Source organism: Triturus cristatus, chromosome 3_2 (assembly GCF_964204655.1).
Source record: "Triturus cristatus chromosome 3_2, aTriCri1.1, whole genome shotgun sequence".
Taxonomy (NCBI): Eukaryota; Metazoa; Chordata; class Amphibia; order Caudata; family Salamandridae; genus Triturus; species Triturus cristatus.
In genome coordinates, this window is record NC_140584.1 from 15,703,454 (window position 1) to 15,729,723 (window position 26,270).

Consider the following 26,270-nt stretch of genomic DNA (forward strand, 5'->3'; position numbering starts at 1 on the left):
GTGAAAAAACCATAGGTTTCACACATGTTATAGTTAGCTGGACATTTTACTCGTAAAAAACCAATGAAATTGCCCCGTTATAGTTAGTTCAGCTAACTATAACTCGCGCGCCCGCAATGCACTGCTGATGACGTCACATATTACATCACTCATGACATGGTCAGTGACATCACTCATGACATCACTGATGACATCTCAAATGACATCACTGATGACATCACTGATGACATCATCCTTGTGATAGAGTGGCAGACCTCCTCTCACCTTAATATAAGCTTTGATACACACATTCAAAAATAGAGACTAAAAATTTCAAAACAATGGACATACCAATACCAGTTACAACAACCTCTTCAGTAATTCTAAGATCCACATACACATCCACTCATTCACCAACAGTCCTATACAGTCACTCATACATGTACTCACTCATCATATGTACTCATACATCTATACATCCTGTTACACAATGCCACTCATCCATAGAGTTACTCACACACATAGTCACTCATGCTAATAAAGAATCAAACATACATTTACTTGCATATACAGTTATACACACACCACCACACTTACTTCTACGGAAACTTACACATACTTAGTCTTTTAAACAATCACTTATAGAAACACATACTTATTCATACAGGAACTCTTTCAATCTCTCACTTTCACATATACTCACATATATACACCAATAGTCACATATACTAGTTTAAAACGTATGTAGTTACTCCTGAAGACACTATTGAGACAGTCATTCACTCACTAACACACCCATACACACACTCATCCACCCATACAGTCCTGCACACATGCTGTGTTCAACACATACAAACAGTGAGTCACTCATTCATGCACCGATGCACTACGTAATACCCCCCACCGAACCATGCAGACACTCAGACTGATACTCAAAAAAACAACTAATAACCTAAATAGGCACCCATGTAGCTACTCACCAACCCATGCAGCCACTTATACACAAAGTGAGAGACTGATACAGATATTTACATATTTAAACATTATTCACTAAGCCATGTATTCACTATGATACACTTAATCAGTCAGTTACACAATCAATTTTTCAAAAACAAATCATCCATTTAGACACTTATATACCCATTTATTCTTCCATCGACCATGAGATATACATATATAAAACATATTTAATTTTCAGAATAACACACATTCACTAGATGATGTCATCAGTGATGTCATCAGTGATGTCATTTGAGATGTCATCAGTGATGTCATGAGTGATGTCACTGACCATGTCATGAGTGATGTAATATGTGACGTCATCAGCAGTGCATTGCGGGCGCGCGAGTTATAGTTAGCTGAACTAACTATAACGGGGCAATTTCATTGGTTTTTTACGAGTAAAATGTCCAGCTAACTATAACATGTGTGAAACCTATGGTTTTTTCACTGAATTTCTAAGGTTTTTTAAATGCTAATTCCTAACTATAACGTGTGTGAAACCTATGGTTTTTTCAGTGAATTTCTAAGGTTTTTTAAATGCTAATTCCTAACTATAACGTGTGTGAAACCCATGGTTTTTTCATTGAATTTGCAAGGTTTTTTAAATGCTAATTCCTAACTATAACGTGTGTGAAACCCATGGTTTTTTCAGTGAATTTGCAAGGTTTTTTAAATGCTATTTTTTTTTTATATTCTTCATTTTTTTCAAACATATTTTTATTTTAATTTTCTTATCTTTTATAAAGACTATGCTTTAATTTTTAAAATCCTTAAATATTTTTTTTATATATATTTTTTAAAATAAACATGTAAAATTTATTTCCAGATTTTTTTTTTTTTTTTTTTATAGTACGCGTACCGTAAGCTCACGGTAAGCGTACGGTTTACGCAACGTCCGTAATCTATCTACGCTGCTTGCGTATAGTTACGCACTTTGCGTAGCCGCGCGTACTGCGCGTGGGACGCGTGCGCGCTTACGCAACACGCGCACGTTACGCGGAAGTGCCGGGAAATGACTGTTATGCGCATGTGCGCAAGCGCGTGTCTTTTTTACGCGCACGCATACTTTTTGCCGTAAGCGCACCGTAAGCGTACCGTAAGCGTACGGTAGGTCATGTGATCTTGAAACACAACTTTTGATTGGTTGAAACTACTTTCAGTTCTAGAACTCTCCTACACCACACCCATTCCCCTCATTTCTGCTTGTGATCCCTTGGGAGAAGGAGCTGGTTTGTCTTTGGGATACGATGGCAGAACAGCAGAGCTCTTCTGAGAGTGAGGCTAGCACCAGCAGCACTGTCTTGAGGCAGAGAGCGAGGAAAGTAAAACCTTCTTATGTTTGGGATTATTTTACTTTTCCAGAAGGCCAGCAAAAGGTGAATGCACCCTTAGTTACTTGCAAGCTGTGTCAGCGTGTACTTTCTAGAGGTAATCCTGACAGGAAGTATTCCTTTGGGAATCACACCATGATGAGGCACCTCAAGGATGTACACAAAAGGACACATGCTCAACTTTTTGGAGGTAACTCTTCAGAAAGACGAGCCAGTACATCCACAGCAGCTCAGCCTGGACCATCACCTGCAGAGCTTACTCCTTCTTCTGCAGCTCAGGTGAGCCCTTCATCTGTGGGGGGAGAATCTCCTTTTGCTGGCCCTCTGGAAATGAACCCTCGATTTCGGAAGGTTGATATTCATTGCACATTTTGTAAAGCTCTAATTTGTTATAGGGAGACCAGTGTTTCCCTAGTGAATAACAAAATAGATCAGCACATTTGTAGCTTTGAATGATTTTCCCATGGTTCCTTTCCTCTGTCCCTGCATGAACACAACGGTTCTTTTAAGAGCCAACCTTATCTTTCATCTTTTTTTTACATTTTTTTTAAAAAACTTTTTTTTTTTACCGTACGCGTACGGTAAGCGTACCTTTTTTTTTATTTTTTAAAAAAAACACTAAAAATCATTTTTCACATTACAAGGTCCTTGAAAGACTACAATTATTACTATTGACTTACCATACTCACTGAAAAAAATATTTATTCATTTGTTTTTTTAAAAAATAGTTTTTAAAATGGTTGTAGTTTACGAAAATTTTCTATATCGATCTGAAAAAAAAGAAAAAAGTATTAATATTTTTAAAACATTTTATAATACAGTACACATATTTACATTTTTTCCCAAAAAATATTTTTGCCTTATTTTTGCTGTTTTCAGAATATATTGCATTTCACTATAAATTGTGAAAGCAATTGCATTCATCATTTTACAGCGGGCAAAAAAAAATAACAATCTCAAAGATTGTATTAAAAAAGCCCAGAATCTCTTCTCACTTAAACTTATCATTACAGAAATGCATATTATTCTTAAAAAATGTCATCTAAAAACAATACTTTTTTCTTTAAAATACCGTCTGATATTTTTGTTTCAGAAGTACATTCACAATAATATATCTCAAATAACTCCAAAATACATCTGATTTTATTTCCTTTAGGCCAAATAGTATTTTTTATTCTTTCCCTGGAATAAATTTCCAAGGGAAAACCATTAAAATTCTAAAGTTTAATCTGTCCAGATCTCACCGATTCTCTGTAACATTTTGGTTCACGAAAATTTTTCGAATAATTTATTTAGTCCACAATAGAATTGCTTACTTTTCCACATGGCCAAATAGTAATTTTTGAAATTATTTTTGAAAAAATTTCCAGTGGCAGTCCAATAACATTCCAAAATTTAAAATGTGCAGAAGTTACCGATAATCTCTAAATTATTGGTTTTTCAAAATTGCATTAAAAATTTAAAAAGTCCACATTACAATTGGTTATCTTTCCTTTAGGCCAAATGATAATTTTAAAAATCTTTTTTCTACAAAATTGCAATGGTAATCCTGTAAAATGGTAAAATTATTTTGTCCAGATCTTGCCAAGTCTCTCTAAAATTTAGGTTTCAGGAAGATTAGATAGGAATTTGCTAAATCAAAAGGCAAACGTTGTTTGAAAATCAATTGGGAATCATTACACAGTGTCCATCCTTTTTCACATTTTAGATAAACTGTGTAATGTCCAGAAGTAACAGTAGGTCCATCATGGAAAATTATTGCAACAGTTACAAAAGTTTTTCCTGAAATTGATAATTGCTGTCCTGTAAACTTCTTTATTAAAGTATCCAATTTTGATCCATCAGCTCTACATCGTTGCATCATTAAAATTACATACTGTCCGTATTCCCTTAAAATTAATGTTGATAACATGTCAGAATTACACTCACCACATTTCATGCTATGATTAGCATCTTTAACTAAGTTTGCAAAAGTGACTGTTTTACTCTCTGGCAATGTCAAATAAATAAACCTTTCATTATCAACAATAGAACCACTTATATTATAACAATTATCACAACTATGTTCCCATTTATAAGAGAGACCAAAAAAAATGTCAATGGGAACTCCTTCTTCTTCCACTACCTGAAGAAAATACATCAAAAATTCGTGAGCATCTTGCTGTTCATTTTGAGAAAACTGTGTTCGTCCTGAACATACATCTAAAAGTTTTCTAATATCAGTAGCACTTTCTATTTGAGTTTTATCTTTACTCAGCTTTTGAAAAAGGAGACTGAGCTCTGAACAGAATCTTTTTCCCTGATTTATTATTATCTGCTCTTGCAAACTTTCCAGATAAAAAGCAACATTCAGCACTACATTTGCGTAGCAGTTGACACCAGAGCTATTTTCAAAATGACATCCTACAACCTGTTCTTCATTTTCCTTATTCTTTTTGCTTGCAATTACATCACTCCTCTTTTTTTTCCTCTTCTCTACATCTTCATTACAGATATTCTCATTTCTCCTTTTACGAGAAACTACACGTTTCTCCAACACAGGATACTGACCTAAATGAGGAGCATAGCTTCTTCTTAATCTATTATACTCCTTTACACAGTTTGTATCAGCACTAACTTTTGAGTCATCGAAGTCTATCATGAATAAACCTGATAATGTTTTGACTCGTGACAAAGCAACATATGCCATACCTTCTTTGAACACACTAGATCCAATGTTCACAAATGCACAATCTACAGTCAATCCTTGAGACTTGTGAATAGTTACAGCATATGCTAGAGAAAACGGAAACTGCTTCCTACGTACATATAAGTCTTTCACAAGCATGAAACGAACTGAACAACGACAAATGTCTTTAACTTCCTCTATCTGATCAAATTTTATTTTTAACCATTCAATTCCATCTTTTTTCTGATAATTAATAAAACCCACAACTCTTCCCATCGCTCCATTTACTAAGCCTTTTTCAACATCCAAATTTCTCCTTAAAAACACTCTACAGTTCATGCAAACATATAGATTTTTTTCTAATCCTGCTGTTTTGGAGATGTTCTTCTCTAGTGAGTCCAATTTATTTTTCAGTTTGCCTGTTACTGTGACAGTAATTCTTCCATCCTCAATTTTGTCCACTGCTTCCAATTTCATGATCTCTTCCTTTTCCAATTTCAAAAGCTCCTCATTGAATATTGAGCATTCACGTAGAGTTGGCATTAAGCAGATGACACTTTTGTTTTCTGCAATGTTCTTGTATATCTTCTCTGCAACTATTTCTTCCTTTGGAAATAAATTATGTAGCAGCCGAGTCTGTAATGCTTTTTTGCCAGCTTCTGTGAGTAGTCCAATCCTGATATCTTTCAGAATACTTCCATATTCTTCATCGTTTGCTTGCCTCATATTAGTTGTAAGTTCCTTGTACTCAAAGAAGGACCAAATATTTGTATTACCGATGCTTCCCAATGACTTCTTCGTGTCTTCATGTGTCACAGTATTAAACACTGGTTGTCCTTTAACCGGAGTAAGTTGCAAAAGATCCCCAAAAACGATGACGTGTTTTCCACCAAATAACACGTCATAGTCTGTCTTCAAAATTTGCTGCATTCTTAAATGCACAAAGGCAAGCATTAAGTTTGATACCATGCTCACCTCATCAATAATGAGAACTTGCATCTTCTTCAATACTCTTGAAACTTCCAAGCATGCTTCTCCAGTTAGCTTGTTGAATTGTATTTTGTTCTCATGCTCCACTGGTAACATTAGCAAACGATGTAAGGTGATTCCTTTTATGTTATATGCTGCTAACCCAGTTGGAGCAGTAACCACACAAGACAAAGTAGAATCTGTTTTTTGCTTTAGGTAGCTTCTGATGACTTTAATTAGGAAACTTTTTCCAGTGCCAGCTTGTCCGCTTACATACATCCTGATTGGATGAAATGATGTGCATGAGCACTCTTTTTTTTCATGTAGAAATCCGTGTTCAATTTTGTTTTTGATCTCTTCATAAATTTGTTGCTGCTCTTGATTCAGTTGTCTTTCCAAATTTTCTAAGTCTATAAATTCTTCTTGAGCTTGATTCATAGCCGTTTCCACTTCATTCATGGCTATTGATGCTTCATTTTCAACGATTGGTTGTCCTAGGGGATCTTGACTGTATGTTCCTGAACTTTGGCTGTCCTGAGAACTGTCTCTAGCAATTTCTGCTGCAATTGTAGTTTCCTGTTCAATTTCTTCATTTAACATTTGCAGATAAGTTGAGAATGTACTGCATTGTATGCTGTCTTTGCAAGCATTAAAAGAATCTTCATAGCTCTGGAATTCTCCCAGTAGTTCATCCTCTGAACGCCATGGTTTAAACAACTGTAAAAGAGCCAAGTAGTAAAATTCTTTCTTGTCGGTAGTGTCGCAACTCAGCTTCCGGTGATTTATCAAACTTCCTTTGGTTTGCTTCACCAAACATCCTTCTTCACCAACGACTTTATATTTTCCATTATTGATGTCTTCTGCAGCTTTCCGTGAATAAATGTAGTTCTGCAGCACTTCATAGAGACACATGTTCTCCAGATGATGACTTCTCTTGGGATAATATGTGTCCAACATGTTTGTTTTCAATATATCTGTACTTTCAGGTTCGAACTGTGCCAAATATTCAATTTCTCCAACAGATTTCAGTACCCGATTTCTCATTGCTGCAAGGCCTAAACTTGCCCAAATTATTCTTCTTGACTTCGAGTAGAGACTTGCAGAAGATAATCTATCTGAACATTCGTAGGATCCAATTTCTCGATGCGATAACATCTTCAAACTGAAACTGTACAGCTTCTTACTGACAGTCTTCTCGTGAGAAATCTCTTCCCACATTTCCTTCAATTCTGTTTTTTCTGATTTCGTAATGTAAGACGTTACATATCGAGCAACAGCAATGGAATTGTCAGCAACATACTGTATATCCATGTTAGCGTTCCACATGGATAAAATGACTGGGTTGTAGTCATTTATATTTTTTGATTCTTCTTTTCTTTTAAGGTTGTAGGTATTCTTAGGTGATTTTCTTGTGATAGTATGTCTCACAGCTGACATAAAACTGTTGACTCTTCCATTTGTAAGAACAGGTCTAGGAAATCCAAATCGACATTTAGTGTAGTATTTTTCTTTGCTCTTGTATTTCCGTCGACAGTATTTTCCACACCGATGACTTTGGAAACGTAGAACTTGCTCCTTTAACTTGTACTCTTCTGTGCTTTTAGGTATAGCACATGTTGCATATTCTTCAATGTAAGATAACACTGCTTCATCAGTATCTGTTCCAAACTTTGGGGCATCCTTGATCCACAGCAGCATATGAATATGAGGAGCACCTCTTGCCTGGTACTCTTTTCTCCAAAAGAAATCCACTACTTCTCCAAGGGGTGGATTTTTTTTATTGCAGATGAAGGACATCATAGCCTCAAATCTATGATTGAAATATCTGCAAACATTAACCGGATCCAATGAGCACAGTTCTCCTGCTGTCTTGTATTCGATGTTTTCAATGTTTGAATTGGCCTCTCGTAGAAAATCCAGTAAATCATCCCAAGCGTACTCGGCGCAGCTTAGGGTAAGGAACCATGTTGGTGTTCCTAAATTGCGTAACATGCATTTTAGTTCACCATGGCGTCGGTACCAATATTCATTTGTCCCACGCTGACAAGCCATCAGATTGATCAGTTGTGTTTCCAAATGATCATCTCGGTGCTGCACTTTCTCCATAAAATCCTTAGCAGACACATTTTGTAAATGTACTCCACTTTTTAAAATGTGATTTACTGCATAAGACAGTGCAGACAAGTCGCTTTCAAATAAAAGATGGAACAAATAAGGGATACTTTGTCGAAATCTGGGATCTTCAGCATATAGTCTTGTAGTCCGATACTCAGAAGCTGGAATCTGTTCCGGACGTTCATCGTATCGTCCTCCTTTTCCTTTAGGAAACAGCTGGGGAAAACATCGAGCTTCCAAGCTCTCCTCCCATACACTCACGGGATTTCCTTTTGCTTTCTTCATCTGAAAGAGATCAATATTGTCTCCCATAACTTCTTTCGAATGGAGAGGATGTATGCTAAAATGTTCATAAATTTCTTCTTCCTTTGACTTGTCCACTTTTTCAATTTGTCCACTTGGTGTTTCTGTATCTCCTTGTAAATCTTCTTCTTCTTCTTCTTCTACTATATAAATTGATTCATACCATTTGTTATTTTTTTTCAAATACAAATTTGCTCTTTGTACTTTCCGCACATCTACCAGCTCCTGCCAAATCTTCTTATTCTTTGTAGGTACACCATTAACCAGAATAATTAATGGTTCAGTTTCCAAAGTATCCGCATCAATAGTTTCCATATTTTTTTTCAAATCCAAGGGCAAATACACCACTCTACCTTTTAAACCTCTCACTAAATCTGAAGGAGGTAATTTACCAGTTTTGGGCTCCATACGTACTATGGTCTGGAACGGATGAACACATTGAATGAGTATAGACTCATATGTATTTAATTCAGAAAGTTCAGCAGGAATAGCATCCAATTCTAAATTATTATGTACAGCTCTGGTCGGCATTCTATTTTCCTCTAACTTGTTGTAGCAGTATTTACAAATACGCTGATCTTCACCCAATTCAAAACAATTTTCAAGAAATATATATGTTGCAAAATCCATCCACTTATAATTATCTTCATTTTCACTCTTTCTGTAGAGATCAACATTCCTAGTTTGTTTTCTATAATGAGTTCTGCGGCAACAAATACAAGTAACATTTGGTCTTTCATTAGAGACTATTGCAAATTTTGTTATGTGATCATTAAATGTCTTACTTACACAAGGTTCTACATTCTCTTCCACTTCTGCCTCATTTACTGTGTCCTTCTCTGCACTGTTTTGTTCAGGACCAAAGTAACAAAACTGAATTTCATCAACAACCTTCTCTACATCTGATACCGTTCCTCGGAACAGAGCCCTATTCAATTCATTTAACTTTATTGCTGGACTTTTGGCAAAATACAACCGTCTCACAAACTTTCTCATTTCAGTATGATGAACAGCCAGCATCCTAAAATGATGGAAAACACTATTGCACACTTTTCTAGATAGACAAGCAAGAGAATGACCCTGCAAACCAGTATTCTCTCTCACTCTGCATGGATCCAGACTTTGAAGCACCTTAATCTTTTGTTTTACACTTTTTTTACTATATTCTCTTAGAAACTCTCGAAATCTGTCAATAGATTCCTGACGCACAGTGCAAATACTACTACAATTCCAAGTGTACACTGGGGCTTTAGGACGTCTCCCCATTGCCTCATCTGCCATCACTTGTACCTCATCTCTTGGAACCATTATCTCCTTCTCCATTATGCAACCATTTTTTACTTCGTATGAACGACCTCTGGTGTCAACTGCATGCAGCAAACTATTACTTTGAAAATAGCTCTCTTCATTAAAAAAAGGTTCACTACTTGAGCTATGCATCCACTTTCCTAAAAACACTTTACAAAAATTTGTTCTGTTCACTACTCTTTTGCTTTTGCTTTGTGATTTCAGTACATTAACCATTTTATCTAATGTACGCATCCTATTCAAAATTAATATGAATAGTTTCCTTTTTAATTCTAATGCCTTTGCTGCAATGGCTTCAATTTCTTTTTTTCTCTTATAATATTTAGCCTTTTGCTTATATTTCTTTATATCCTTTATCAAATTGGACATAACTCTTCTCTGAAACATTTTTCTACGTATCTCTTTAAATGCTGTTTTTCTGTTTATGTTAAACTTTTCAATTGCAGAAGGTATATTTGCATTAACTAAATCCTCAATTTTTTGCTGTTCTGTAGGTTTTGTTACATTTTTCCGAGAACAGACATTTTGTACATTTTTGTTTGTTTTCAATATTTTGTTTAGGAATTGTCTTTTTTGCTTACCAGAAGATTTTTTCTTTTTCCCAACATCAGCATCTTCTACTAACTTTGGTCCTCCAGTTGTCCTCAAATATAGTTTTTTTTTTAGCGTTTTTTGAACTCGAGATTTTGTAGGCATCTTAAATTTTGTTCACTGTTCTTCAGCAATACCTGCAAAAAAACTAAAAAAAAAATTCTTTATTGAATTTAAATATATTACTACATTTCTTTTCACAATAGTCACAAAACGAAATTTCTTTGCCAATTTGAATGCACACAAACTCCTCTTTTTTTTTGGGCAAGTGAAAATCTGTATAACAAACTGTCACATTATGAAACCAAGCTGTTTTTTTTTCAGACCACCACCGTGTGTATTCTCTGTGACTGCCTACACTCCAGCAGGGGCAACCAGCCTTAGTGATGCTGAATGTATTTGCATTACAGACTTAAACCTGAAAACCCCACTCGCTTCTAATTACTGTGCATGACTATACATGGCAAGCACATGGGTGTGTGCTAAACCTCTGCTTCTTCCCCCAAAAATTCGCTCCTCTTTTCCATCTACTGCAACTGTGAAATCACCAGAGCAAGACGCAATACATTTCTGCCTATAATTCTTCTATGCACACAGAGTCATGTTTTCACATTAGTGCCAAAACGAAATTTCTTTGCCAATTTGAAAGCACACTTACTGCTCTTTTTTTTTCGGGCCAAGTGAAAATCTCTTTTTACACTTTGAAATCACTTTTACAGACTGACACATTCTGAAACCTTTTTTTTTAAATTTATTTAAATGCACATGTCCAAGCTGTTTTTTTTTCAGACCACCACCGTGTGTATTCTCTGTGACTGCCTACACTCCAGCAGGGGCAACCAGCCTTAGTGATGCTGAATGTATTTGCATTACAGACTTAAACCTGAAAACCCCACTCGCTTCTAATTACTGTGCATGACTATACATGGCAAGCACATGGGTGTGTGCTAAACCTCTGCTTCTTCCCCCAAAAATTCGCTCCTCTTTTCCATCTACTGCAACTGTGAAATCACCAGAGCAAGACGCAATACATTTCTGCCTATAATTCTTCTATGCACACAGAGTCATGTTTTCACATTAGTGCCAAAACGAAATTTCTTTGCCAATTTGAAAGCACACTTACTGCTCTTTTTTTTTCGGGGGCAAGTGTATATCTCTTTTTTCAATTTGAAATCACTTTTACAGACTGACACATTCTGAAACCTTTTTTTTTAATTTATTTAAATGCACATGTCCAAGCAGTTTTTTTTTCAGACCACCACCGTGTGCATTCTCTGTGACTGCCTACACTCCAGCAGGGGCAACCAGCCTTAGTGATGCTGAATGTATTTGCATTACAGACTTAAACCTGAAAACCCCACTCGCTTCTAATTACTGTGCATGACTATACATGGCAAGCACATGGGTGTGTGCTAAACCTCTGCTTCTTCCCCCAAAAATTCGCTCCTCTTTTCCATCTACTGCAACTGTGAAATCACCAGAGCAAGACGCAATACATTTCTGCCTATAATTCTTCTATGCACACAGAGTCATGTTTTCACATTAGTGCCAAAACGAAATTTCTTTGCCAATTTGAAAGCACACTTACTGCTCTTTTTTTTTCGGGGCCAAGTGAAAATCTCTTTTTACACTTTGAAATCACTTTTACAGACTGACACATTCTGAAACCTTTTTTTTTAATTTATTTAAATGCACATGTCCAAGCAGTTTTTTTTTCAGACCACCACCGTGTGCATTCTCTGTGACTGCCTACACTCCAGCAGGGGCAAACAGCCTTAGTGATGCTGAATGTATTTGCATTACAGACTTAAACCTGAAAACCCCACTCGCTTCTAATTACTGTGCATGACTATACATGGCAAGCACATGGGTGTGTGCTAAACCTCTGCTTCTTCCCCCAAAAATTCGCTCCTCTTTTCCATCTACTGCAACTGTGAAATCACCAGAGCAAGACGCAATACATTTCTGCCTATAATTCTTCTATGCACACAGAGTCATGTTTTCACATTAGTCCCAAAACGAAATTTCTTTGCCAATTTGAAAGCACACTTACTGCTCTTTTTTTTTCGGGGGCAAGTGTATATCTCTTTTTTCAATTTGAAATCACTTTTACAGACTGACACATTCTGAAACCTTTTTTTTTAAATTTATTTAAATGCACATGTCCAAGCTGTTTTTTTTTCAGACCACCACCGTGTGTATTCTCTGTGACTGCCTACACTCCAGCAGGGGCAACCAGCCTTAGTGATGCTGAATGTATTTGCATTACAGACTTAAACCTGAAAACCCCACTCGCTTCTAATTACTGTGCATGACTATACATGGCAAGCACATGGGTGTGTGCTAAACCTCTGCTTCTTCCCCCAAAAATTCGCTCCTCTTTTCCATCTACTGCAACTGTGAAATCACCAGAGCAAGACGCAATACATTTCTGCCTATAATTCTTCTATGCACACAGAGTCATGTTTTCACATTAGTGCCAAAACGAAATTTCTTTGCCAATTTGAAAGCACACTTACTGCTCTTTTTTTTTCGGGCCAAGTGAAAATCTCTTTTTACACTTTGAAATCACTTTTACAGACTGACACATTCTGAAACCTTTTTTTTAAATTTATTTAAATGCACATGTCCAAGCTGTTTTTTTTTCAGACCACCACCGTGTGTATTCTCTGTGACTGCCTACACTCCAGCAGGGGCAACCAGCCTTAGTGATGCTGAATGTATTTGCATTACAGACTTAAACCTGAAAACCCCACTCGCTTCTAATTACTGTGCATGACTATACATGGCAAGCACATGGGTGTGTGCTAAACCTCTGCTTCTTCCCCCAAAAATTCGCTCCTCTTTTCCATCTACTGCAACTGTGAAATCACCAGAGCAAGACGCAATACATTTCTGCCTATAATTCTTCTATGCACACAGAGTCATGTTTTCACATTAGTGCCAAAACGAAATTTCTTTGCCAATTTGAAAGCACACTTACTGCTCTTTTTTTTTCGGGCCAAGTGAAAATCTCTTTTTACACTTTGAAATCACTTTTACAGACTGACACATTCTGAAACCTTTTTTTTTAAATTTATTTAAATGCACATGTCCAAGCTGTTTTTTTTTCAGACCACCACCGTGTGTATTCTCTGTGACTGCCTACACTCCAGCAGGGGCAACCAGCCTTAGTGATGCTGAATGTATTTGCATTACAGACTTAAACCTGAAAACCCCACTCGCTTCTAATTACTGTGCATGACTATACATGGCAAGCACATGGGTGTGTGCTAAACCTCTGCTTCTTCCCCCAAAAATTCGCTCCTCTTTTCCATCTACTGCAACTGTGAAATCACCAGAGCAAGACGCAATACATTTCTGCCTATAATTCTTCTATGCACACAGAGTCATGTTTTCACATTAGTGCCAAAACGAAATTTCTTTGCCAATTTGAAAGCACACTTACTGCTCTTTTTTTTTCGGGGCCAAGTGAAAATCTCTTTTTACACTTTGAAATCACTTTTACAGACTGACACATTCTGAAACCTTTTTTTTTAAATTTATTTAAATGCACATGTCCAAGCTGTTTTTTTTTCAGACCACCACCGTGTGTATTCTCTGTGACTGCCTACACTCCAGCAGGGGCAACCAGCCTTAGTGATGCTGAATGTATTTGCATTACAGACTTAAACCTGAAAACCCCACTCGCTTCTAATTACTGTGCATGACTATACATGGCAAGCACATGGGTGTGTGCTAAACCTCTGCTTCTTCCCCCAAAAATTCGCTCCTCTTTTCCATCTACTGCAACTGTGAAATCACCAGAGCAAGACGCAATACATTTCTGCCTATAATTCTTCTATGCACACACAGTCATGTTTTCACATTAGTGCCAAAACGAAATTTCTTTGCCAATTTGAAAGCACACTTACTGCTCTTTTTTTTTCGGGCCAAGTGAAAATCTCTTTTACAGACTGACACATTATGAATCCACCATGTGTAACTACAACAAAAACAATTCCCATTTCTATTATTCATTTCTTAAGTTACCACATACATCCCCTCTCAAACTGTAAACTCACCTTTAAAATTAGTTAGTTGTGAAAGAAATGTGTCACTCAAACAGCAGATTATCAGAGCCAGGATCTCTGTTCTGTACACCTCTCTCCTCTCAGCAGAACCAGATAATGGCAAACTTTCCCTCTATTTTTCCACACATATACATGTAAGTTTCAAATCTCAGTGCTTCCCCCTTTTTTTCAAATGTAATGACACATTTCTATTGGTTGAAAACCAACCCTTTTCCAAAAGTACCCTGCCCCCAACTTGACTTCTGCCTAGTACCCTTCCCCCAACTTGACTTCTGCCTGCTACCATAGCAACAGCTCATGGAACACTGCTGTGTGCAGTTAGGTCAGAAGTTCGACACACAATGTTTCAATTCCACAGAGCAAGAGTGCTTGACTTTTCAAACCTAACTGCAAATCCATAGTACTGTTCTTTGGTTACACATTTTTTTGTACCAATACAAAACATGCTTCTATTAATTTTCACATACAGCCTAGTTTTTTTTCTAGAATGGTATGAAACAGCCAATCAGTTCTTTTTGTTTTGTAAAAAATATGTATGCCTCCATTTCCAAACTGTCTTTCTTTTCATATTGCCATTCTACTGAAAGACACCTCCTGAGTGCATCCAGTTCTCCTTTGAAGATGTTCACAGTGTGGATTGTAGGGCACAGCTATGTCTTCTGGAGTGAAAAGTTTGCAGAGAAAACAGATATGGTGAGAGACCTTGCTTTGCCAAATGTAGACATTAAATGGATTGGTCAGAGAGGGTTAAAGTGGCACCAATTGATGCCATTGGTGAAATCCTTCATGCAAATCCAACACCCTGACCTCATAATAGTGCACTGTGGTGGCAATGACCTAGGCACTTTGACTGGGGTAGGTCTGGAAATGCTTATGAAGGACACCTTTGCACAACTGTTTACACTTTTCCCTAAAACTGCCTTTGTGTTTTCCAACATATGCCAAAGGCAAAAATGGAACTGGTCCAATCATTTCTGTCCACAGATTGACAAAGCAAGAAAGCACGTCAACAAATCTGTTTCTGCTTTCCTCCGTGACTATGGTATGGGTGCCATTTACCACAACAACTTGCGTTACGACATGCAAGACATTTATAGAGGAGATGGTGTGCACTTCAATGATGAAGGGAACAGAGTCTTCCTCTTGAACCTTAGACTCTGCATCGGTACTTACTTGTAGGTACCACTAAAAAAATGACTCCATAAACACAACAGCTCTTTTTAGAGCTCCCTAATTTCTAAACTCTTAAATCTGATTTTCATTTATTTATTTTTATTTTTTTTACCGTACGCTTACCGTGAGCTTACCGTACGCGTACCCCGTGATTTTTTTTAAAATCAATAAATGTTTTTTTTGTACTTTTCTGTCCTTCTTTGACCCCCTTACAATTGTTAGGGGGTCTGTAACTCTCCTCATTGCCCCCTTTCCTTGTTTTCACTCTTTTTTTTCAGAGTGAAATACACAAAATGGCGGCCGCCGCTTCCTGGTTTCGGCCGATTCGAATGTTTACTAAGATCTAAGAGCCAATCAGAATCGCGCTCGCGCACGCCACCGTACGCTTACCGTAAGCGTACGGTAAGCGTACCGTAAGCTGGCTCAGATATATATATTGATTTAAAGGCTATTTTCTCAAAATCAACTGAACTGATTTACACCAAACCTACAAAAGGCACTTCCTTGACCTACGGACTACCTCTCTGCCAAATTTCTAGTAATTCTGTTCAGCCGTTCGGGCTGTAGCCCTGTCTAAAGGTCCTATGGAAAAATGCATGGGAAAAACGCGTTTTGGGACCCCCCTTTTATCTCAGCCCCCGCTTGACGGATCCCCCCGAGACTTTCAGGGTAGGAGCGGAGCGTAGCGCCCCACCTATTTTGAGAAATTCGCGAGGATTCGTCGACCGGCGCCAAAGTTATTCAAAATAGAATGTTGAGGTTTTCCTATGGAAACGTGGTCCTAACTATAACTACCTACTGGCGACCGCCAGTAGGTAATATATATATATATATATATATATATATATATATATATATATATATATATATATATATATATATATATATAACCTACTGGCAGTCGCTAGTAGGTAGTTATAGTTAGGACCAAGTCTCCATAGGAAGAGCATTTTTTGTTTTGCTTATAACTTTGGCGTCGTTTGATGAATCTTCATGACATTTTTCAAACTAATTCTTTGTTCATATCAGCTCCAATTTGGGAAGTTTGGGGATGATTCGTCAAGACGGGGCAGAGAAAAAAGGGGGTCACAAATGTGTTTTCTCCATGTTAATTTCCATAAGAAACTTTAGACAAGGCTACAGGTCGAACGGGTGAACGGAATTACCCCAAATTTGGCAGGGAGAAGGGTCTTGATCTAGAAAGCACGCTTTTGTTTATTTGGTGTAAATCCGTTCAGTAGTTTTTGAGAAATATTGAAATTTACAGATATCGATCTTTGGGATTTCTGCCATCTGATTGGCTGAGGCCATACGAGCACGAGCTTGCAGCTTATTGGTTGTGAGCGCTGCAAGCGGTTGCAAGTAGGAAGTGTTGGCCGCCATTTTGTGATTCTGTTGAAGCGAGTAAGGGAAAAAAAGGGCAAAAAGAGTAGGAAAGAGGAGGGTAGGAGCGCTGTGAGGTCTGTGGGGTGGTTAGGGTGTGCTATACAGGGAGTGTGAAGCGATGTATTCACCCCTACCGGTGTGAAAGGGCTGTTTTGCCCAGAGTGAGATGGTGCTGAGGTGATGTGCCGGTACACTCAGGGATTAAACCGTGAGCTGATTGCTGTAAACTGATGTACTCTGGGCGCTGTAGGATACTGGCCGCTGTAGCATAGCTGTGCAAGTGGTGTTAGTATGGGTTTAGAGTATAGCGATGTGAGCTCTGTGGGGTGGTTAGGGTGTGCTATATAGGGAGTGTGAAGTGAAGTATTCACCCCTAGCGGTGTGAAAGTGCTGTTTTGACCAGAGTGAGATGGTGCTGAGGTGAGGTGCCAGTACACTCTGGGATGAAACCGTGAGCTTATTGCTGTAAACTGATGTGCTTCTGGCGCTGTAGCATACTGGCTGCTGTAGCATAGCTGTGCAAGTAGTATTAGTATGGGTTTAGACTACCCCTACCAGCCTGAAGACTCAAATGGAGTGTTTTAGCAAGCAGAAATAAAGAAGTAATCGTGAAGAATATAATGCAGAATGTTGCAATGCCACAGAAGACAAATGGGGAAATCGGATGTGTTTAAGAAAGTGGCTGTGTGGAATAAAGCATGGAGTCTGCAAGGTTTATAAAAAGTGTCTTTATGTAAGTGCCATAAATGGAACCACTGATGCAAGAGCTAAGTCATCCAGCTGAGGCAAACTCCAACCGCTTCTGCTGTATTCAAACCTAAGCTCCTGCATCAGTCAATTCCACATTATATGTTACAGTTCCATGTGACATAAACAATACCTATTAGACATGAATGACTGTAAATTGTAGAATGAAAATAAAGGTAGGATACGATTACCACACTGGGCCAACTAGTCCCTAAACAATGCCGTGTTTTTTTATCTTGATCGCCAGTTCATGAGCAGAGGCTGAGGATGAGCTAATTTGTGTGAAAGGGCTTCGTGGATAAGAGGCAGGCAGAGAGACGTGTGTACAAAGAATCAATATGGTTTCAAAATGGATGTCGGGTTTAGGCTAATTTAGCAAGTAAATCGAGTATTTGCGTAGGCCATACATTATCCATGCCTGGTTAGTGTGGAGAGGTGAGGGCCAATAATGAAAACAGAGTTCAAATGCCTAAGCATACTTAGAAAGTCATTATATGAAAATAGTTGAATTGAAGTGTATTAAAATATTTAATAGGAAAAAGTCAAAAAAGTTGGAAAAAATCAATCCAAGAATAAAGTGAATTTCTTACAAGTCTTGGAGATCGCAGTCCAGAAGTTCTTCAGCGGCTGAGATGCGTAATGTTCCAAGAGGCGATTGTTGCCATCGTGTGAGAAAAGCGAAGTGATCCAATTCATATCCTCGAAGGGACAGTAATGTTCCTCGAATGTTGGAGCGGCAATTTGAATTGGCAGGCAATTTGCAATGTTGTCAAAGGTCGCACGTTGCAGGAGATCTTTCGCGGCTGCGCAGAAATCCCATTCCACCAGGATACCTTTTTGCGTTGCATCCGCCATTGCTCCACTGCCCGAACAATCAAGTTCATGGTTTTCAAGATACTCTATTACCTGCTGGATATCGGGAGCGTTTCCTGGGATGTTGGCAAGGCATAGATCCATTCGCCAGTCGATTGGGCACGTTTTGCAATAAAAAGATGGTTGCACGCAGATTGTGTATATGTAAATAAATGTCATGTTGTAGCTGGCTCCGATAATAGATAGAGGCAGGCAGCCGAAAAGTTGTTCCATTTTTTCACGGTATTGATGTAGCTTCGCGTAGAGGCATAGTCTGTCGGACATGCTTGTTACCACAGGGAGTGTAGCCATTTTTAACAAGCTAAAATATAAGTAGGATGGCCGCAAACAGAGAAAGAATTATGGGCACTGTTGCTGTTATTCCAGAGATGATCGAATGAATGAAGTCTGGTATTAGACTAAAAACAGTTTGAAAGCCTGTGAGAAGGCCGGAGGAGACAATGTTAAAAAAGTGTGCCAGACCTTAAATGTCAGATGTGTTAAAAATTGTGTAACAATTCACAAAGTGTAATGAGAGGTTCGTATTTAAAAGGGACTGTATTTTACTTGAAGTTCGTGCTATCTGCAGTCGATAAATTACTTTTGAAGAAGTGAGGGACACTTCTCTTTGAAACAAAAGCGCTTTCAGCTTGCTCCGTTTAATAAAATCTGTTTTCAAAGTAGGTATTGAAGGGCAAGTTGAACTTTGGGAGTTACTTTGTGTGTGTGGGAATAGAGATTGCCAGAAGAAGTTATCCGGTTTGAAACAGTAAGGACATACAGTATGCCAGCTCACATTGCGTAGCAGTCCATGTTATTAAGAAGCAGATAACTGCCGTTAGAAAGCTGTGTGATTGTTGGTCTGATTGTGGGAGTTGGCGTGCTTTTAAGAAAGCACGCAAGATTGGGGGCTGTAAGCTTAGAAGTGTCATGCAGTTGGACTTTCTTGCATAGTAATGAGTGACTGCCATTGTGGTTGCACTTTTCACCTGTGAGAAAAACCTCTGTATCCTCTTTAAGACAGCGATATGTAAATGGGAGAAACCACTGCTCGTAAATAAACGTGCTACCTTAAAAAATCACATACAACATGACAAACAACATGTACACCTAGCAGACACAACAACACTGCGTACTGTGGGAACCGTGGCTAGCCATGTACACAAACCAAACATGGCATGGCACCTCTGCCACACAATACAGAATGCAGGGAGAGATGGGAGCAAAGTATGTGCGTAGGTGGCAAGTGATTCTGGATTATAAAAGTATACAATGCAAAGTGTTGAGGAGATGTGCCGGAGAGACTTGAGTATGCAGAGCACAGACATTTACATGTAAACATAAACAGATGGTCTATTGAGTGAAGTCGACAGTGGACGCAGCCATGATAGTACAGTCAGTAGGGAAGATTATGAAAACGTAGCGCATACGTGCCCTCTCCCCCCAAATCTTTAGCGTAGTGGGATGGCTTGGTGTACGCAAGGGTAGCATAGGGGTATGAATAAAAGGCACGTTTCTCTGGGTGTGGTTCTCTTCCGGATTGGTGAACATGTCTGTCAGGTCTGCGCAGCTTACAGCGCCACAAGGCTGACGCCGTGGGCGAGGGTGGCTGTGGGAATAATGCTCTCAGCCTGCGGCTACCCAGAAACCGTCATGGCCGCTGCAACGCACATATGCCCCACAGTTCACCTTTCGACACCGTCGTATGTGAAGGAGGGCCCACCACGTGCCGGCTGAAGCTTTTGAGCCGAGGTCTGCAAACTGGCAAGACTCCTGAGATCAACGCTGGCTACCACGAACACAGGCAGACAGCACCCAGCCTGAGGTCCAGCACCGTGAAGTGCTCTGTATACTACTAACACAGTAGTCGAAGAGGTACCAACAGTGGAACGGTGTCTTTATCCCACAATGGACGATTTTAGAACTGCATCTGAGAGTGCAGATGAAGGTACTCCTTTCGACCAGCTGTAACCAACTCTAGATCCCAACAGTGGAACGGTGTCTGGATCCCACAATGGACGATGTTAGAACTACATCTGAGAGGGGGGATGAAGGTACTCACTTCAACCAGGTGCAAGCAACTCTAGGTCCCAACAGTGGAACGGTGTCTTGATCCCACAATGGACGATGTCCGATATTAGCTGCTGCTTGTGAATTTTCACAGAAGTCCCTGCTGCACATGATTATTGTGCTTGGTTGACACCAGTCAGTGGAGTACACCGCGGTACAGCAGGTCCGAACAGTGGAACGGGGTCTTGATCCGAAAATGGACGATGTTAGAACTGCATCTGAGAGTGCAGATGAAGGTACTCTCTTCGACCAGGTGTAACCAACTCTAGGTCCCAACAGTGGAACGGTGTCTTGATCCAGGAATGGATGATGTCCGATACTACGTGCTGCTTGTTTTTCACAGAACTCCCTCCGTTGAGGTGCATCAGACTCTGTGCTTCCGTAGCTAGTTGCTGCACATGATTATTGGGGTTGGGTGACTGCAGTCGGTGGAGTACACCGCAGTACAGCAGGTCCGAACAGTGGAACGGGGTCTTGATCCCACAATGGACAATGTTAGAACTGTATCGCACCAACACACCCATACACACACTAACTCACCCATACAGCCCTTTCCAGATGTACTTATGAATCCATACAACCAGTGAATCACCCACTCAGACATGTATGCAGAGAGTCACACAACACACAGACACGCAGGCACTCATACAGATACTCAGACAACAAATCTATAACCCATATAGACACTCATGTAGCTACTCACCAACCCATGCAGCCGCTTATAGACCAACTGAGACACTAATACAGACTTTCACACAGTATAGTCACTAACCAATACATTCAGTAACACATGTTCAATCCCTCAGTTATACAGTCAGTCACACACCTACTAAATAATCCATTCAGGGACTTGTAAATTCACTTTTTCTTCAATACACCTTGGCATAGATATATATGAAAAATATTTAAACTTTACAGAAATACACATTCACTGGATGATGTTATCAGTGATGTCATCAGTGATGTCATCAGTGATGTCATCAGTGATGTCACTGACCATGTCATGATTTATGTAATATGTGACGTTATCACCAGTGCATTGCGGGTGCGCGAGTTATAGTTAGCTCAACTAACTATAACGGGCAAATTTCTCTGCTTTTATATGAGTCAAATGTCCAACTAACTATAACGTCCCTGAAACCTTTGGTTTTTTCAGTGAATTTCTAAGGTTTTTTAAATGCTAATTCCTAATTATAACGTCTGTAAAACCTATGGTTTTTTCAGTGAATATAATTTGCACTGCGCAGAGCACCTGCATTTAAAACTACATTTACCACACAATGGGAAGTAAAGAATTTGAAAACGGATATAAAAATAGTAATGAACTGTGAAACAAATATCCTGTGAACAAGGTCCAGGGGGACCGAAACACGTTGGGCATTATGTGAACCATTCTACCGTTTCAATAAATGGAATTACAATCCTGATCTGGGAGTGCAACTTATTGTGTATACTGGCAACAGCAACTTGTTCTATGGATTTTTAGCAGCGTGGTCCTGCTGATCAAGCTCGCACCACCAAATTTAAAAAAGAGTGCAGCATCGCCCGTAACAGCGGACCGCTTGGATGAGTATTGTAGGGCTGGTGCAGGCAGCTACCGCCTGCAAAGAACCACAAAGGCAAACTGTCAGAATCAAGAACTGAACAGCAGAAGCGTGGCAGTCGACAGCCGGAGGGTAGCTAACACAGCGTAACAGCCCAGTAGGTAAGGAGCAAGGGGCAATGTCAACTGTGAGCCTGAGTGGCAAATAAGTAAAGGGATTTAATTAATTCACAGGTAAAAATTGCCAAAGACACGGAGCATTTCAGCAGGATGTTACTCACATATTGGAGTAAAGTGGGGAGGAGCACTGGAATGAAGAGAGGCCAAATGGAGTGCTATGGTGGCCACAATGCTTGATGAATTAAAGAAAGATGCAACCAAGGTAAAAGGAGCATGTGCACAAAAAGGATGAGAAACAATGGATATAAAGGGCAAACTAAGAACTCGGAAAAGGTTATCACGCAAAGAGATAAACAACTGGTGGGAAGTGCTGACCCTCAAAAAATACATTGAGGATCAAATGGTACCTTTGGGATTGAGAATCCCACTAATGCCAAGCCACCAGGACATGAGCAGCAAACTCTTACAGGAATGGGGGAACATATTTTAAACTCATCCATTGGCGTAACAGTGATTCTGATTAAACATACAGAGATAGCACTACAATCTATACAACAACAACTATGGGAACTGGAAAAAGAACTAGAAAAAGTGGAATTGTCAGAAGAACTAAGACAATTTAAGGCGGCATTGGAAAACAAAATTGAGAAGCATGAGGAGGATGTTAAACTCAGAAAACAAATCAAATTCCAAAGAGACAAAGAAGATTACGAAGAGGCGTACATTTTTATATTCGGAAGAAGATTCAACACTGTCAGACAACTAGAACAGCTAGACATAGCCACTACAAAAATATCCAGCAGTGCATCCTCGCTCACAGGCACGGATGTCCGTGGAAGAGAAGAAAATTAGCACACAGTGACCATTGGTCAAAATCTAAACTTTTTTAAATGAAATGTGCCTCGCCCTGCAACAACAACAATGAGAAAAGAACATGGGTACACCAAGAGCCAAAGGAAGAGGAAATTGAAGAGGCCAAGGCAGAAGAGGGGAAAGAAAGGAAAAAGAAAAGGAACAACCAGGTGTCCGCACGAATGGGAATCTCAAACAGAACAAAGCAGAGTTGAATGTCATTAACCTCTCAAAGAGAACAATGATGGACTCAGAAATCACTCTCCTGAAGAAGCGACTAAACTTCTGCCCAGCTGCACACATTGATACCATACAGACAAGAATAGATATATATAAATACATCAGTAAGATCAAATTGCCAAACATATTTGCAGAAGCCAAATATAAACCTAGAGACACCAATATAACAGAAAAACCAACGATAAATGTATCTGTTGAAAACAGATCCAGACTCATTACTTTAATCAACCTAAATAAAACATATAAAAGTCAAGACCCGTCCAGGTTGGATAATCAAAATACCCGTCTTGAGGCTCGTATAAGCGGAAAAAACCCCAAATCGTACTACTATCCTAATCTACCACCTGGAATTTTTTTTACTCATTTAATGAGGCAGTCATACAAGATCTATACAAAATTTTAAATACTAGAACTAAAGATAACTTGGCAAAGGAGTAAAGAAACTCCCTATGGAAATTACAACAGTATAAAACTCAAGATTGAGCCGGCAGACAAGGGCGGGAATATCATCATTCTAACCAAGGATGATTACATTAAGGAAGCAAATCGGCAACTATAAGATAAAGAATGCTACATGAAATTAACAAACAATCCAACACCACAACACAACAAGGAATTACAAATAAAACTAGCACACTGGATAGAGATGAACCTAATTGATCTAGATGAACAGAAGTATATGACTACAGACCATCCAGTCAGATCGGCAATACATTTCTTGCCTAACATACAGTAAAAATGCAAAAATGCAAACCCATCATATCCGCAAAAGTATCACTGCTAAAACCAGTGTCAAATTATTTTGATTTTTTTCTTGCACCCTTTGTCAAAAAACCTTAGCTTGTATCTCAAAAGCATGGGAGATCTACTACAACATCTACAGGACAGTCCATGGCAGTCAGCATACAATTAATAACTATGGATGCAGTTTCACTTTAGACGAGCAAAGAAAATTAAATAGGTATAAAGGGTTGCAAGTGCTTCCTAAACAAGAGAAATATACACTTCTATCATCACAATCAGATGCTATTGGAAATGATCACTATATGCCTCACCAAGAACATCTTCCTATTTAATAAGGAGGTGTATAAACAAACAAGAGGAAGAGTGATTGGATTTGCCTTTAGTCAAAGTTATGCGAATATATTCATAGGATGGTGGGAACAAGAGATAGTCTGGGCACCAGAAAATTATTAATATGTTAACGAGAAGGTCATGTGGCTGTGTTTCATAGATTACCTATTTATAATCTGGGATGGCAGAGCAGGGGAATTCGAGAAATATTTCATCATTTGTAGCGCTATATGCGCTCATATTTATTAGGACCATGTGATGTGATGACCTATGACTACCAGTATTTTAATTGACTAAGAGCATTTTAATTGACTCTATGTGTATTAACTTACTCTATCTTGAATGTACAACATATTTTTTTGATCGCTTGCATTTTGACCTGTGATTTCATTTCGTGTCTCCTTATAGCTTCAGAGTAGGAGTGTTTAGCACAGAAAAAAACAGCTTTGCCTTGAACAGAACGTGCAGGATGTGCGTTTAAAAGCATGCGAGAGAGAAATGTGTGTAATGTGCATCTCTATCTCATAGTGAAGTGCTTTAGGCAGTGGTGCGTAAATGTGCATTGAGAAATTGAGTTTTAACTGTTAGCTTTGACGTGCACTAAGTCCATCTTGAAATCTAACTCTGTCTGGCTTGAGTTCTGCATGCACAATCAGGCCCCCAGGTTACTCACGGTTATTCAGGTTATTTGCGTTCAAGATTATTTTCCTCTTTGAGGGTGTTTTTTTACTGATATTTCTTGGCTCAAAACTAGGTTCTTTCCTAAGAGGTAGACATGTCTGCTCAGTGCTGCATTTCCAGGCTTGAGGAGTTTCTTGACCCCAGGGGCTGTAATTTTGGATCCCCCAGTCTTGTGTGGGCTAAGATGAAGATATTGCAGCCGGTGCAGTATTTTCTCTGATCATTGGTATTGAGATATATGTATAGGTATACAGTTATTTCTAATTGTGTTTTTGTCTGTGTCCTGAGTGACCAGCCTGTGAAGTATTTCTGTTCTTCATTATATATTTATGTACATACAGTTATTCCCCCAAACATTTATTATTTGCTTGTGTTTTACTTCCTTGCATTTCACTTGTGAAAGTTTCATTATTATCTGACATGTAAGTGTTTATTATCTGCCTGTGTTTTACCATAATTATCTGCTTGTGTTTTATCCCATGTATTTGCACTATTATTGGCTTGCACACACACACACATATATAAATAAATGTGTGTGTGTGTGTGTCTGGGTATATATATACACACATGTGTGTGTGTATATATAAGAAATGTTTGTCGCTGTTGCCTGAACGAAGATCCCAGTGAGCAAGGGCTATGAGAGCCTGAAACGCGTTTGGGGAAGATTTTAACTAGCAGGGTGCTTTTCTCCTCCCTGCTGTCTTGCCAATAAAGAAGGTGATTTTAACGACTTTGTGCGGCGCCTCACTTGTGGTGTGCTTTCATATGGATATTATAGCGGTCGATGCCAGATCGCGAGGTGCCCCGCTGCGGACGTGCAGCTCCTTAGCGCTGATGACCTAGAGCACAAGAGGAACGTCGTGACCAGTGTGGCAAGATCAATATTAGCAGGGACTCTATAGTAACCTGCATAGTTACCTACTATAGGAATTGAAGTCGAGACAGGATCACAGCGGCATGCCACATGGACTTTAAAAACTTCAAAGCCCAGAATGCCGTCGGATGACATGCCCATTGGGGCGGAGTTAGCAATTTAAACGCCGCTAGTGCGGCGGAAAGAACTGTTTGTCGCTGTTGCCTGAACGAAGATCCCAGTGAGCAAGGGCGTCTGCGCCCGTCCGCGACCGGACGGGACCAGGGGCCACCCCCCCTGCTCAAAGCAGAACAGACTGCAATACGCTCAAGCAGTATGA

General features: G+C 39.1%; 2 protein-coding genes across 4 annotated transcripts in view; one reads left to right on the forward strand and one right to left on the reverse strand.

Annotated features, from left to right (window-relative positions):
• The window catches only part of FLI1 (Fli-1 proto-oncogene, ETS transcription factor), a 555,431-nt gene that overhangs the window by 92,939 nt on the left and 436,222 nt on the right, over positions 1-26,270 (forward strand). The gene's annotated exons all lie outside the window — the stretch shown is intronic.
• LOC146856694 (uncharacterized) lies at positions 3,021-14,440 on the reverse strand. The gene is made up of 2 exons (XM_085646763.1): positions 14,331-14,440; positions 3,021-10,414 (listed from the first exon to the last, which is right to left on the reverse strand). Exon 2 carries the CDS (start codon positions 10,369-10,371, stop codon positions 3,907-3,909), a length of 6,465 nt encoding a protein of 2,154 aa, XP_085502889.1. The 5' UTR covers positions 10,372-10,414; positions 14,331-14,440; the 3' UTR covers positions 3,021-3,906.